At 35.9% G+C, this 14,957-nt stretch overlaps 1 protein-coding gene and 1 long non-coding RNA gene across 2 annotated transcripts in view; one reads left to right on the forward strand and one right to left on the reverse strand.

Annotated features, from left to right (window-relative positions):
• LOC137584387 (uncharacterized) overlaps positions 1-14,957 on the forward strand; it is a 128,527-nt gene that overhangs the window by 37,979 nt on the left and 75,591 nt on the right. The gene's annotated exons all lie outside the window — the stretch shown is intronic.
• LOC137585400 (tyrosine-protein phosphatase non-receptor type 23) lies at positions 173-1,834 on the reverse strand. Its single transcript, XM_068301159.1, has 2 exons — positions 1,746-1,834; positions 173-915 (listed from the first exon to the last, which is right to left on the reverse strand). Exons 1-2 carry the CDS (start codon positions 1,758-1,760, stop codon positions 208-210), a joined length of 723 nt encoding a protein of 240 aa, XP_068157260.1. The 5' UTR covers positions 1,761-1,834; the 3' UTR covers positions 173-207.

Raw genomic sequence — 14,957 nt, forward strand, 5'->3', positions numbered from 1 at the left:
TCTTTCACTAAACATTTTCGGGTTTCCTCTAAAACGCAAATACATTTCTCAATGTTTAGAAGCAAATTACTAAGATAAAACAAAATTTCATTCAAAATGTAACGGAACATTGGATTCTTTATCCAGAAAATGTGTCTTTAATTTATTTTTCAATTCTTGTCTCGTTGTTTGCTTATCTAATTTTAATTAATATTTGCTACTATGTACTTATTTAATGTGACGGGGAAAAGGCGTTAGTGTTGGCAGCGGCCCACGACGCGGTCTCGGCGTGCTTGATTGGAAATAGTTGGAAAACTGTGCCGAGAAAAATGGTGACGAGGGCAAATGTTGACGCAAGGCTGAAGGATTGGAAGTGGGTGTTATACTAGCAGAACGAGAAATTTGTGGTCTAGCAACATGTGGCTGAGGTTTGGGCACGGCCTGGACCTGGTGCTGGGGCTGAGTCTGGGGCTTTGGCTGAACTCTGTCAACAAATGGTTGAACCTTGGCAACACTTGGTTGAACCTTGGCAACATGCTGAGGCTGGCTTTTGGGAATTGGTCTACTTGTTGTGGGCTTCGCTTCCGGTATGTCTTCCTTGTTGCTGGTATCCTCAAATGGCGGCAACAAGTCTAGGGATAACAGTTGTATTTGCTGCTTATTGGTACCGGATTTCAACTTCTCTTCCTTGCTGAGCTGTGTCTGTTGCTGCTGATAATAGGATTTCTTTGTGGGTTTGGTTATCAATGTTGTCGTCTGCGGTTTACCAGTTGTGGTTGTTGATGTTGGTGCTTCTACTGCTGCCGTCGTTGAGTCCGCCAACAGTGGCGGCAATAAATCATTGAACGGCACTGATACATCATCTTTTGGAGCTTTTATTTCCGACACATCCGCACGACAGAGGCCAATGAGAAATGCAGCAGCTGCAATGAATAGCTGATGACAAACGATTGGGAAAAAATTAATGAAATATTTTTCTATACATTTTTTTATTGTTAGTTTCTTTTGGTTTTTGGGGTTTCTGTTTTGCATAACTAAGTTATCCATCTAGAGGTTTATGCACTTTTTGGTATTTTATCACGTTTTAGTTATGGTCCGATTGTTCGATACACATAACTATAAATATGGTCAGGTCGAGTGTGGGAGCCGTTATTTTTGGCCTCCAATTTTAATGGAATGGAATTTATGTGGTTTTTTTTTTTTTTTTTTTTGAAAGGAATAAATCCCAGCTTAACCTTGCTTTGTTATGCTAATTTAAATTTGCTCAAATTATAATTTATACAAAGTCTGTAGATTCTTTTTATGAAATTGCCCACATCATTTCACTTTATGGCACTAAAATTAGAAAGGTCATTACTCGTTCTTAAAATTTGTTTAGCATATTGATTCTAATTTAACTAATCAAGCTTAAAATTTATGCAAATTCTATCAGAGTCGAACAGTTAGACATACAAATTGTATGTATAAAGTTTGCAAATTCACACATTACGTAAAACACAAAAGTCACACACACAAAAGTTATTAATTTATATTCAACATATTATTGCATAATATTTAAGGTTTTTTTTTTCTGTTGATTTTGTTTGTTGTTAAATATTCCTCAATTGATTTATTTTAAAATAAATAAGTATTGGATAATTATGCAAATGTAAAATCAAACAAGTATCAAAACACGCATTCATTTGACTAGATAAGATCTTGATTTTATTTAATTCTTCATTTTTTTTTTAAGGCTGAATTCAAATGCAGTAAATTTCCACACTTACGATTCTTAGCCACATATTTTGTTGAACTATTTTTAGGAACCTTATTGTATTGATAATATTAAATTATTTTTGTTTCTGTTCAACTGAACAGTTTGAAAATTTTAAATTAACTAAAAGCGGCGCTGCGCATGCTCAGCTCTTTTATACAAATCTCTGCCTTGCGGGTCAGGTAGACCAGGCATATAGTATCTGAATTTGAATGAACCATTTTACGAGCTCAGACTTGCACCAAAAAACTGGCAGCTTAGTGTAAAGTTTAATAACCGGATTAGGAGACGTCAGAGACAAGTCAAGTCGGGTTTTGTTTGCGTCCCATGATGATGATGCTGGCCAATTAAGTTATGTTAAGATATTTCTGTTCTGTTTTTCAAGTTTTGCCAAGTGCAACAGCAGCAGCATCGCAACAGCTGATAAAGTGAACTAACTTGGCTCAGTTCATGGTCATGATAAGAATGTCACCTGCCGGGAGCGAATGTAATTTGTTTTTTTTTTTTTTTTTGTTTCATTTTTAAATGTTTTGCATAAATTGTATGGACTGACTTCCGCGATACGTGAGGGTGGTAATTAAAGATTGATTTTATTTCGTTTCACTAATTGATTTTAACGTTTGACAAGTTACTAAAGTGAGACAGAAAGCGATGGAGAGAGAGATAAAGAGAGGGGGAAGGAAGTGAAACCGGTCTTGGCTTCTTCTCATTTGCATGGAAATTGGTGTGAAAGTAAATTAGTGCCCAATTACAAGCTGACTGAGATGATAGGATCTAAAAAGCTTGATATCAATTTTCATCATGGTTTTTATTGGCTTAATTTTTTCTCATTTTTTGGTTTCTGCCTTTTTTCCACTTTGATATATCTGCAATTTATGTAAATTAATTCTTTGCTGATTTTAACACCGTCATGCGTATTTGTGTGTGTGTGCGAAACCTCATAAATAAAATGATATAATAATAAATTTCAGGTAGAGCATTAGTTCGAACCGGATTTGTAGAGTAGCTAAGAGTTGATTTGAGTTTCTCGGCCAAAAGATTAATTGGCTAACAGCATATTGTTAAGATGATTGTTTGGTATGCGTCTGATAAGCTATGAAAACAAAATAGCCATAAACATTGAAAATGTTTTTTGTTATTTTTTGTTGTATCTAGGCATCTTTGTTTCTACCAAAAACAAAAAGGCGAATGAACTTGCAGCTTAATTAAATTTTGTCGAAGACATTGTATATAAAGTTTCTTACCAGCTCAACATTTGATGATTATGTTTTTGCAAACGAATTAAAATTCATTGTGAAATCTGTTCATAGTTTATAGTATATAACATAAAGAGTCAAACAACAATTTGCCAAGTTGCCTATTCAAATTGTATTACTTATTTACTTTTGAACAGAAACTTTCACTGAGAATGCAAAACTAAGAAAAAGAAATAACTTCGATCCCCCGGTTCTCACCCCACTTTGCCATCTCTTTCTTTTGGCCTGGTGCAACAAAAGAACTTTCATAATTCATTTCTGCCTGAGCTGAGTGTAACAATTTTTGCACTTTATGACTTTCGAGTGGGCTCCGACTTGGTCATGCAACGGCAACGGCGAAACAACGTCAAGACCAAAAACTTAAAGTTGCAAACATTTTGGGGCTACATTTATTTCCTTTTTCTTGAATTTTGTATTTCTGTTGCCCTTTTTTTTTTTTTGGCCCTGTGAGCTAATTACAAAGGAAGTGGAGTTGAAGAGTCTGATCTGAAGGGGGGATTGGGATACCGAAAAACAAACTTGCGGCCAAGAACAACAAGCTGGTGCATACAGAAAACAACAACCAAAAAAGAGAGAGAGAGAGGGGGCACGACAGGCCAAAAAGAAGGGCAGCCAAAAGGCAAGCCCAGCCAAGGCCAGCAGAAGCATGACCAGGAAGTTGTAAACGGGCATAGGGCACAAGTAGAAACAAAAAGCCACCGGGCAAGTTCGTGAGCAAACAGATTGGCAGGCAAAACGACCTCGTCTTGGCCTGGTCAAAACACAAGCAGGAAGTGGATACAACAAGGAAGAGCGTCGCTACTTACCTTCCACTTGCCTTTAGCTTTTGCGCCAACTCTCCACTACCTGTAAACTGGCAGTGTGTTCAAAAAACCAACAAACAGCCAACTCCTTTAAAAAACTTGAACAAATAAAAAATAATGCACATGAAAATAAACTGTAGACCTCACGATACCCTGTACGAAGTAAGGGACAGACCGAAAAAGAGAAGAGGAAACCAATCTGGACATTTGATTATTAAGTTTCCCTCTTTATAGTCTCTGGCAGTTACTCTTAAAGTTAAAACTCTTTTGATAGGTAAAGAAATTAAGCAAGAATTCATTGGCAACTCAAATTTTATTTTCAATTTGTTGAGTAACCGGAAAGGGTTCGTTCTTTCCGCTCATAAAACATTGTTTATACCACGCCTTGACACGCGTTGTCTTTCCACCAAGTAGCAACAGAAAAAATAAGAATGAAAAAACAACCAAATTGTTCGATTTATATGCCCATGGAGTTGAGTACATTTTCCTTTGGCATGCATCCTTCCTTTCGTATATTCTTTCATATACATAAATAAATATATAAATACACACAAATAAATAAGCAAAGAGCCGAAATGGTTTCGAAACCAGTACAAACAATAAAGTGAAATAAAATAAATAATACATTCAATTGTATATACATGTGGCCAATACCGAAAATTGCCCAAATGAAATCGATCTGTTAAGTGAAAATACTTGAAATTTCTTTTGCTGCCATCACGCGTCGTCATTGTGGCTGTAATTTTTATTTTCGGGGTAGAAAATAATTTACTTGAAATGAAATTGTGGCACGTGGATTTTCAATCAAAAAACACAATGGACTTAAAGTAAAACAAACCAGAAGAAGAAACTGAGTAAAATCAGATTCCTTTTAAGTAAGAAGACAATACAAAATTGATCGTAGGGCAAAGGCAGCCTAAATTAGTTTAAAGTTTTGCATTCTATGAAACTGATTTACCTCTGTGTCTCTGGCAATAGACTAGGCCGACTCTTTTCATCTCACCTCTGACATTTTGTATCTCAAATTCCATCAAATCGCATGACCTGGCCTCAGTTGGTGCAGAGTTCTATCACGTTGGCAAATTGAAAATAAAAAGAATCGAATTAAATTTCGTTTCTGAAACAAGTGAATCAAATTTGTTGTAGGCATGATTTTACGTGTTTCGGACTCATTTGATGGGCACTGGCTACGAAAAAAAAAACAGGAGAGGAACGAATGAGTGTTGATTAATATTGAGGTCTGCGCTTAATTTACGTTCACTTGTTGGCCAATCAATTGGCCATACGACTGGCTGGTTGGTTGGTTGTTTGTTTGTTGTTTTGAATCCCGCAGTCAGCTAATTAAAATTCAACTTGAAAACGTATTACGCACTGCGCCTAAAAGCCGGCAACGGCAACGAACACACGTGAAAACTTGGTAACTTTTGCTCAGTGCTCAGTGCCTGGCAGAAACTTTAATTAGAAAGTTTTGTCACACACACAAATAGAGAGTGTATGTGTGTGCTGACTGTGGGGAGTGGCCAAAAAATTTGCACTTTGTAACATTATGGAAACGAAAGACAGAAAGAGAGAGAGATTGAGAGTGAGAGACAGAGTGAGAGAGCTGAGGTGAGGTGAGACAATCTAAACTTTTCAAATCAATTTTAATTACCATAAATATTGTTGAACTTTTCAGTTTCAACGTTTTTGAGGAACGCATATCCTCTGTCAGTCAGTCAACAACAACAACAACAAAACAAACACCAACACCAAATGGAGGTCGCGTACTCGTCATTTCTCTGTGCTCCACTGGGGAAACTAAAGTTTTTGTATCATTGTATCCTATATTGTATGTAGAAAGTAACTGTGTGTGTGTGTGTAGGTTTGTGTGAGAATGAGTATTTGAATTTCTCTGTATGTGTGTGTGTGTGCAATTTGTTTAGGTGTATTTTGTTTACTTTGCGTAGAACATTTTGCGTTGGCAAATTTTGCAATTTATTTGCACTGTCATGGCAACATGCGGGTTGACTACGAAATGGAGGAAGATTTGAGGGCGAGAAAGAGAATTGGAACGAGACATTTGAAAAATTGTCTCGAATGGAAGCCGAAAGTAACACGATTTCATGAGATTTTTTTCTTAACCCCTTAACATAATAATAATAAAAAGAGAATTATATTTAAAGATTTGCAAATATTGTATACATATATTAAAGTAATGCCTGTTGAGACTGAAACTCATCAAATTTCGACCTTTACTAGTAATTTTTCTTTTGTCACTTGAGGGTTAATCCTATTATAAGACAAATGTTCATTGTGTACACACACACACACACACACACACACACACACACAAAATATAGATTTAGATCTAACTACATAGATAAACCAGATACTTGGAAACCAGCATCACTCTTTTGCCAACCCCCTTCCACAACTTTTTGTAAAGTTTTGCTTGGAAAAGTTTTCATTCCACACCTGCTGCTGCTGCTACTGCTGTTGTTGCTCACACTGACACAGTTCACTCCTTCCATTCTACGCCTCCAACGAGGCACGTAACCACTTTGGATTTCCCAATACACAAATGAGTTTATAGTTTTCATTTTCATTATTAAAGCAGTGGAAAATCCCGTCTTTCAACTGGACAGGAGAAGAAGTATACTCAACTTATCTCCACTCGTCTTCAATGTTGCAAAATTCCATTACTATGAGGTGGGAAAACTGCTACCAATTTCTCTAGAAGGTGTAGGGAGAGGGGTAAACAAATTGTGAATTCTGTGCAAAGATGGAAACTTGGACTTGTTGTTTTGCTTTCGTTTTTGCTTTTGCTGTTCGTTCTGGTTTTCACAATTAATAGGCAAAATGTGTTACAATATTTTTGATGGCTTCTGTGCTGACTGTTTTATGGCTTGGCTTATGACTCTCGGCCTGGTTGAAACTGGCAACGTGCTGAATTTTAATTAGCCTGGTTTTAATGGCTTGCCAAGTAACTTACTTAGGTCTTTAAAATGAATACTTCACTTAATTTTTGAAATTAAATTGTAAGGAAAATATAACAATAAGGATAAATTTGGCCAAAATAAAATATCATCATAAAACTAAGCATCAAAAGTCTGAAAAAGTCGCTGACCTCCAAGCCAAAAACCAACTATATATTAACGGAGAGAGAGAGTAAGTTGAATTACACGCATGAATCAGCAAAATTATCAATCATGTGTGAGTGGCCTGAAGCTGAAACTGAGCTGGGCTAAAATGTCAACACACTGTTAGATATATACACAAGATATTTAGAGGAGCGAGGAGCCATTGGCGGCTCTGCAAAGGCAGTGGCAATGTTCACCATTAAGTGCGCCATAAGTGGAAATCAACAAATATAATCTAAATAAGTGGTTGTTAAACAAATTCTCTTTATTTTTTTTTTGCCTTCCCTTTTTCCATACTGATTTTTGTTCTTCGTTTGGATAAAGCTTTTGTGTTGACATTATATAAATTTGTCTTGACTGTCAACTATAATGGAGTTCTCCTCTGTATGTGATATTGAGAAGCAAATATCATTCGCAAATTGAATAAACCAAGAAGAGGGTGGAGGTGAGGTGAATAAATAAAATGCTAATGTTCCTATCACGTGAAGCAATCAGGACGCAACTGTGTAAGGTAATCAACAAATTTTCCTTACGGATTGAATGACGAAACGCAGTACCTACAACGTTTTTAATGAAAACGAAAATGAAAGCCAAAAATAAACGTGAAACGTGCCAACACTTAGGGTAGTAGCCACTTGCCTCCTACCACTTGCTGTTTCTTTGCCCCAAAAAGCAGGCTTTAAATTTAATGCTTGCCACACAACAGGCTGACACGCAGACGATGATTACGATGAGGTTGATGAAGATAATGACGATGACGACGATGATGATGATGATAATGATGAGTTGGCACAAAATAAAACAGGAAATGACCGACAACGTGGCCAGAGCAATTCGCACCGGACGGACGCAGGCAAGTGGCAAAAACTTTCATTCGCTTTTATTCGCTTATTTAACACAAATTTTTCGGTTATTTTACGAGTGAGGGTGAGAGAGGGTGAGCATTTGTATATATCTCTGTGCTTGCAATAGAATTTGTCCAAATTTGCGTTGTCATTTTGGAACAATTAGCAACAGCAGTAGCAGTAGCAGCAGCAGCGGCACGAGCAGTCATACACGTCGTATGAGCAATGACCATAATATTCATTTACCCAAAATACGTATAATGAAGCTGCTCATTCGTTTCCTCTAGGGGTGGCTCCAGTGGGGTGGGAGGGGTTCGACCATTCACTCATTCATTAGTTGGGTAAACCAATTCATTTCCATTCCTCCAGTTCTGTCCGATAATTGTTGTATTTTGTGGATGCTTTAGTGGCTACATTGGGTTATAATGATTGAATTGATAGTTTTGCTTGGTTATAATTTAAACATTTCTGAAATGCATTACCCATTGCATCAGTCAACAAAAATAATAAGATAATTGAACAACGAATAAGCCAGACAGCAAATAGCAAATTCTTTTCAATATTTATGAGTTTTATGCTTAAATTTTCCATCTCACCAATCTATACACATAGCAAATTTTTAAACTTCAATAACTAAACTAAAAAAAGAACTCCAAAGTCAATGACTTCATGAATACATATAGATAAATGGAAAAATCAAAATCACAGCTATTATTTATAACACATAAATACATATATGGCAGAACCATAAAATACAAAAAAAAAAAAAAAAAAAAAACGAAAAATTTGATTTCAATTTTTGGCAAATCATTTTCACTGACCAATTGCCAGACAAACTTTTGTTGAACCATTTGAAATTTATACCCCGAAATTCGACAATCTATTTCAGCCAAATTGATTTTTACCCCTCCCCACTCGCCCCGACTGCCAAAGCCAAATGCACTTGCCATGCTGTACACGTAAACCGTTGTAACAATTCAATCAGTTGGCTTGCCAATGCCAGCACAAAAACTTGCAAGAACCAAAAAGAAAATAAAAAAGAGCGCGAAAAAAAAAATGGAAAATGCTTGATAACATTTGAATGCACAACATTGGTGAAAATTTTTAACAGCATTGCGAATGTGACTGTGGTTCATAGGTATAGGAATTTGAAATTGTTTGCCCGTACTTCTATTGCAAGCGAAATAGCCACACGAATTCAGTGCAAGTCGAGCTGAAAAACTCTTTTGACTTTTTGCCTCATAGGAGAGAGAGAGAGAAAGACACACACAAAGGGAGAGAGATACGGACGGAGACTTTCCCGTCTTACCTGTAAAAGGAGAAAAAAAAAACTTTGCCATCGTGTGAAAGTTTTAAATTTGAATTTCAACATGAATTTCTCATGTAATCAACGGCAGAAAGAAACGAAACAACTTGCTCACACGAGCACTTCATTAATGCGAAACGAGCAGAAAGAGAGTGGGACAGAGGGAGGTGTAAGTTGAGAAAACAGAGAAAGAAGTGTTCTCCAAGGATTGTTAATAAGCGCAGTTGCATTGGACACTGGTTAAGTCATGGGAATGCACGTTCTAGCTCGGATTTGTGAAGGCAGCAGCAGCAGCAGACCACGTTTTGCGGTTCGTTAGAATCAACAAGGTTCAAAAGGGAATGCCGAGGAAAGGGCAGGTTAGAGCATACTCAATGGAAAGGATTGTGGGGGTTTGCAGTGACCACTACAGGTGCTAAAAGTTCAATATGCCAACTACCAACTTTGTGTGTTGACTCTAAAAATAATGTCATAAAGTGGATGAGAGCGGGGTTCACTGATTGGCATGGTCCACAGAGGTTTGCAATGGCGAACATATAAAAATTGAACTATTCTCTATTCTGGTGAGTGAGAATGAAATGAACAGTATTATCCCACATCACAGTCTTTGATCCGTTTATGCCATGAAAATCGCGTCCTGTTTCCCAAGAATGCTTAAATGGGATGCATTAATGAAAATAATAGGTTTATAATGTTGCTTGTGATCCTTTTTTAAGCTTTTTCTTTCTTATATTTAAACATAAATACTTTTGAAATCTGACTAAGTTTCACAATTAAAATTTAACGATAGAAAAGCATTATCTTTCACATTATAATTTCACATTGAAGAGCTGTTTTGTTAAAACGATTCCAAATTGCTGGCAATTGCCATCTATTTGCCCGTGCCTTCTGTTTTCATGGCCCACCTCCTAGCACAACAAAAAACGAGCTCAAACTATGCAAATTGCATGCATTTTTATTTACATCAAACAAGTTTTTAAGCTTTTTATGCTTTGTACTGACTTTTTTTTTTTTGCATACCAGGACATTTGAAAACGGAAACCTTTGTCATTATGTACCTACAACTGAAACTGTCAAAAGCAACAAAAAACACAAACACATAAAAAACATAACACCCAAAAAACAAAAACACACACACACAGACATGCCATTGAGAGAAAAAAAAAGAAAGTAAAGGAGAGCAAAACAGAAACAAAAACACGAAATGCTAAAAAAGGAATGTTTTATATTTTTGCAACGAAACTCACTAATTTTCCTTTATGCCAAGAGAAAACGAGACAGAAACACGAAACTAGAGAGCAAAGAAACAAAAACAGAGAACCCAAGTTAATTTGATGGAGTCGGAATGTCTATATCCTTGCCCAAAAATGATTGACGCTATGGAATCCAATAAGCGATGTTTATCAAACTAGAGAATTAATTGATGTAAAATTCTTAACAATTGCAACTACTGCAAGTATTTCTAAGCTTTTTTTCGATGATTTGCTAGTTAGGTTATTAAAAGACTTTTTCATTAGCTAAACAATACTTTGAGTGAAACTTTAATAGTTGAATAGTTGAATGTTGAATGCCTTTTAGTTTAGTATTCAAAGGGATTACTTTAGACTTAAAGACAGACTTTTTTCATAATTTTTTCGTGATTATGAATTTTAAATCATGGGTTCAAATTTTGATCATGAAAATGTGAGATACTTTTCCAAATGTGAACTAAAAGCTAATTTACCCTTTTCCTACCACAAGACAAAGCTTTAGTGTATCTCTGTGTATGACTTTCTCTCGGAGTATGTCTGTGTGTGTGTGTATGTTCTAGTGGAAAAGAAAAAGATGGCTACAGCGCGACGACACGAAATCAGTAGAAAATGGCAACACAGCCAAAGGATAGCAACAACAATAAATGGTAAAACGGGAAACACAAACAAATGTCAGTCAACAATTTTTATGAGTCTGACAAAAGTGAATTATACGAATGGACCCAGGGACACCGCCTCTTTTTCTAACGCAATTTATCTATGTTAAGCGACAACGGCGACCGGACTGAAAATTCGCTCCAAACTCATACTCCTCCCAGTTTTACGTTTCAAAGTGCCCCAAATCCTCACTCTACCATGACATAGTCCCTTTCCATACACATTGCTCGGGTCTCCTGGCCTTTCTCAATCCGGAAAAGTGTTGAATTTGTGCTGCATTTTGTCGCCGTTGTTCTTGTTGTTGTTCATGTTGTTGTAGCTTGCATTTAATTCTCGTTTTTCTAGTCTTCTAGTCATTTTTTTTCTTGGTGTTGTATTCTTTGTTTGTTTGTTTGAAATGAATTACAATACCCAACTCCTTTTTGGCCACAGGATCCGAAAAGCTTTGACTCATAATTTTCACTTGTTGTCATAGTTTGTTTTTGGTTGTTTTTGTTGTTGTTGTTGCTGTTCTTACATAAGAAAAGGACCACTCAACGTCTACCAGGATGACTTTTCCGCATGTGGGTTGACTTTTTATTTATGCTTTTAATTTCCTTTTGTTTTCATTGCGTTACAGTTTCTTTTCCTTTCGTTTTTTGTTTTTTCCTCTCTGTTTGTCCTATTCTTTGCTTTTGGCCAATATTTGAGAACTTTGTCAATGTCTGTGCCTGGAATTTGACCATTTTTTGGGTTATTGAGTGGCATTTTCATTCGGATGACTTTTTGTCACCCAAGATTTGTTGTTTTTCTTCAGAGGGTGGGAACTTCACAAAAACCAAAAATTATTATACCTTATGGTTTTAATTTAAAAAATCAAATATTTAGTTATAACCAAGGAAAGTTTCAGAAACTTAAAATATTAATTTAGTTTATGGGCTATCCATTTCAGCAAAAAAGAAAAGCTTTTACAAATCAAAATAGCAAATAAAATGTAGATAAAATAAACAAAAATACGTTTTTTTTTTTCAATCAATTATAGAGATATTTTGAAATGGTTTAAAGAAATATTGAACTAATCAAATATGTGACTCAACACAAAGTTTTATTTCTTGTTTATTGTTTTTGTTGATTCTAAAGTTTAGAAAAGACTGGTTGTTTGAGTCAATAACACGGAGCGCTCTCCAAACTTGTTAAACTAAGTACACGATACACTTTAATACCCTGTATTTAAGCCTGTACTTAACCCTGCTTTATGACCATCAATTGAAAATTAAAAGTGAATACAAAATTGGCAATGTATGTATATATAAGAGGACATTTTTAGTAATCCATTCAAAACGCAAACAAATGCAGGTCATTGGCAAATTAAAGTGGCTAAAAATATAAACCATAATATGCATACATAGTATATCCATATGTATATGTAAGTTTATATGGTAATGCATGCGTAATAAAACTATATTGAAATTGTTGACAATTGCAAAAGCATTTAATAGAAAATAAAATGCGCAGAAAAAGTGCTTCAGCCATTACGTCAATATGTGCTGGCAATTTTCATTCGATGCTCGTCAACTTGGCCGAATGAAACAAGAACAAAAAATGAAAATACAAATACGAATACGTATATACCATTTGTTTTCTATTTCTCTTTTGTTGTTGTTGTTTTTGTATAAAATATTAATAAAAGCGTCTCTGACATATGGCCGCAACGTGTTTCCCGTATATATCTTGATGTACGCAATGGTTTTGACTCTCTCAGTCTCATCCGTTTTTAGCAGTATCCTTTTTTTTCCAGTATCCCCCACTAATGTCGCGGACGATGGGAGTTGAGAGCGGGAAAACCTTTTAAGAGCCAAACCATTAAACTTGTCTCGGCTATGAAACAAAATGGCGCTACACACACACACACACCAACACCCATTCGCACACCCACAGCGAAGACACAGTGAGGAGAGGTTATTGCTAATCAACTCACGTTTTCGCTGCTCGTTTCAAAATGTATTTTGTGACGCCATTTTGAAGTGAACTGAACGTCTGCCGCCGCCACCTTATCACCCACGGCTTATCAAATTCATCGTGATCCTTTTTTATTTTATTTCACTCTGTTTTCCTTTTCGTTTTTTTGTTTTTTGGTTTTCGATGCTGTCGGCTTGTGGGTGGAGGAGGGGTAACACTATTACGCTTTTCTTCTTCTGAATGTGTGTGTGGGTGTGCGTCTTTTTTTGTTCTCTTAAATAGTTATTTGCTGTCAGTTGCTGATTAAAATGTAAAAGTGGAGTGGAAGTACATCCGTCAGTTGTTCAGTCAGGTCACGCCTTGAATTGTCTTTTCGTTCAGCCCAAAAATCTATTCTAGTTATATTATAGGTAGTACATATAAGCTATATAGCAGCGTTTGCATTCAATGCTATCTGCCAGCGGCATGCGAACTCATTTGATTTACTTTATTCTTCTTCGTTTTTCTTGTTTGAAGAAATCAACCTTAAAAGCGGTGTTAAAGAAGGCAATGAATTGGTAGCATTATGGGGGTTGAGGAGAACGTATCTTATATTACATATGTATATGCAAGCTTTTGTCTCAAGGCACAAAGAAAACCCTGCAGGATATCAACGAATGACAATGGGGAAAACTCTGAGAAATTTTTGGCTTAGATTTTCACAAATTTTTATACCTTGTAGATATTTATAAGGAAGATATAGGAGTCCTTTACTATTACTTGTATCAAGAATTTTCTAGATAGATTTGTTTAATATGTGATGGCAAATAAAAACCGTTTATAGATCGTACGTTTCAGCGAAATAATCAATTATTGTCGTGATATTGTTTATTTTGTATTATTTTTTAGCAGCATTATTTATGGTTAATTTCTTTAAATAATTATTACACACATTTCAAAGAAGTTGTCTTGATTTATGAAAGTGTCTGGCTCCCTCGAAAAAATATGACCTCAAATTTTAAACAATTTAATTGTCAAATATTGTTACCAATGTTTATTCTCAGCTCTTTTAGCTCTACAAAGAGTTTCTTTCTTTATAAAATATTCTATACATATGTATATGTATATCGTTCTGCGAAAGACTGTTTCCTTTGTGAATTTTTGTTCTGTACTCTTCATTCAGACAGAGAAAATAAAACCAAAAAAGAAAAACAAGAAGCAGAAAAATCTGAAAAATGATTTCTGAGCTTGTCGAGCAAGTTTATTATCTAGACACGGACCACAAAGCCAACATACGGAGCCTGTCACTTGCAGTTGACGACTGCCACGCAATCGAAGGACTCTTTTTGTTTTGGTTTTTCTCTTTATTTTCTACATATACTTGGAAATATGTATGTGAGAATACCCTTGTATATATACATGGTTTTAGTATAGCTTAATCCTTGAGCCAAGCATGGTCTTTGTGTCCCTGAGCTGTCCACCTTTTTCATGTTGCTCAGTCGTTAGAAATTACGCAGAGTTGCAATTTAAAATTTGCGTGATTTTCCGGGGGAGCCAACAACAATATAATTTAATTCTAGCCATGTTTCATAAATAGTTTTGGGGTCACAGAGAAACCAATTTTCTGCAGATTTTAACATTTGCAGTCAAAAAACATCTATCTATCTGGCCATTTACTTACGTCTTTGTTTAAGCTGCAATAGAATGGCAGTTGACCTTAATACGGGCATAAGAAAAGTCTCCTTTTTGGTATTATCTCTGCTTGGATTTCAATGTCAATCAGTTGAGCATATTGGACATTGGTTGTGCTGTTTTGGAAAACAATTTTTTGTTGCCATTTTATTATGGCGGTTTCCCGTAGTGCCCCAAAATGTAAGTGTCGCTACCTACCACTGCTCCGCTTGAAACATAAACCTTGGCATTCTGCATTGTTCTGCTTTTGCCTTTTCAACTGGCCCCTTAAGTGGCTTAAATGTTGAATTTGAAAATACAATGCGATGAGAAAAAGTGAACAGGAAAATGCTCTTTATCCAGCTACGGGTACAAAATGTGTGAGTGTGTGCCAAGTGGCA

Source organism: Drosophila tropicalis, unplaced genomic scaffold (assembly GCF_018151085.1).
Source record: "Drosophila tropicalis isolate 14030-0801.00 unplaced genomic scaffold, ASM1815108v1 contig_878, whole genome shotgun sequence".
Taxonomy (NCBI): Eukaryota; Metazoa; Arthropoda; class Insecta; order Diptera; family Drosophilidae; genus Drosophila; species Drosophila tropicalis.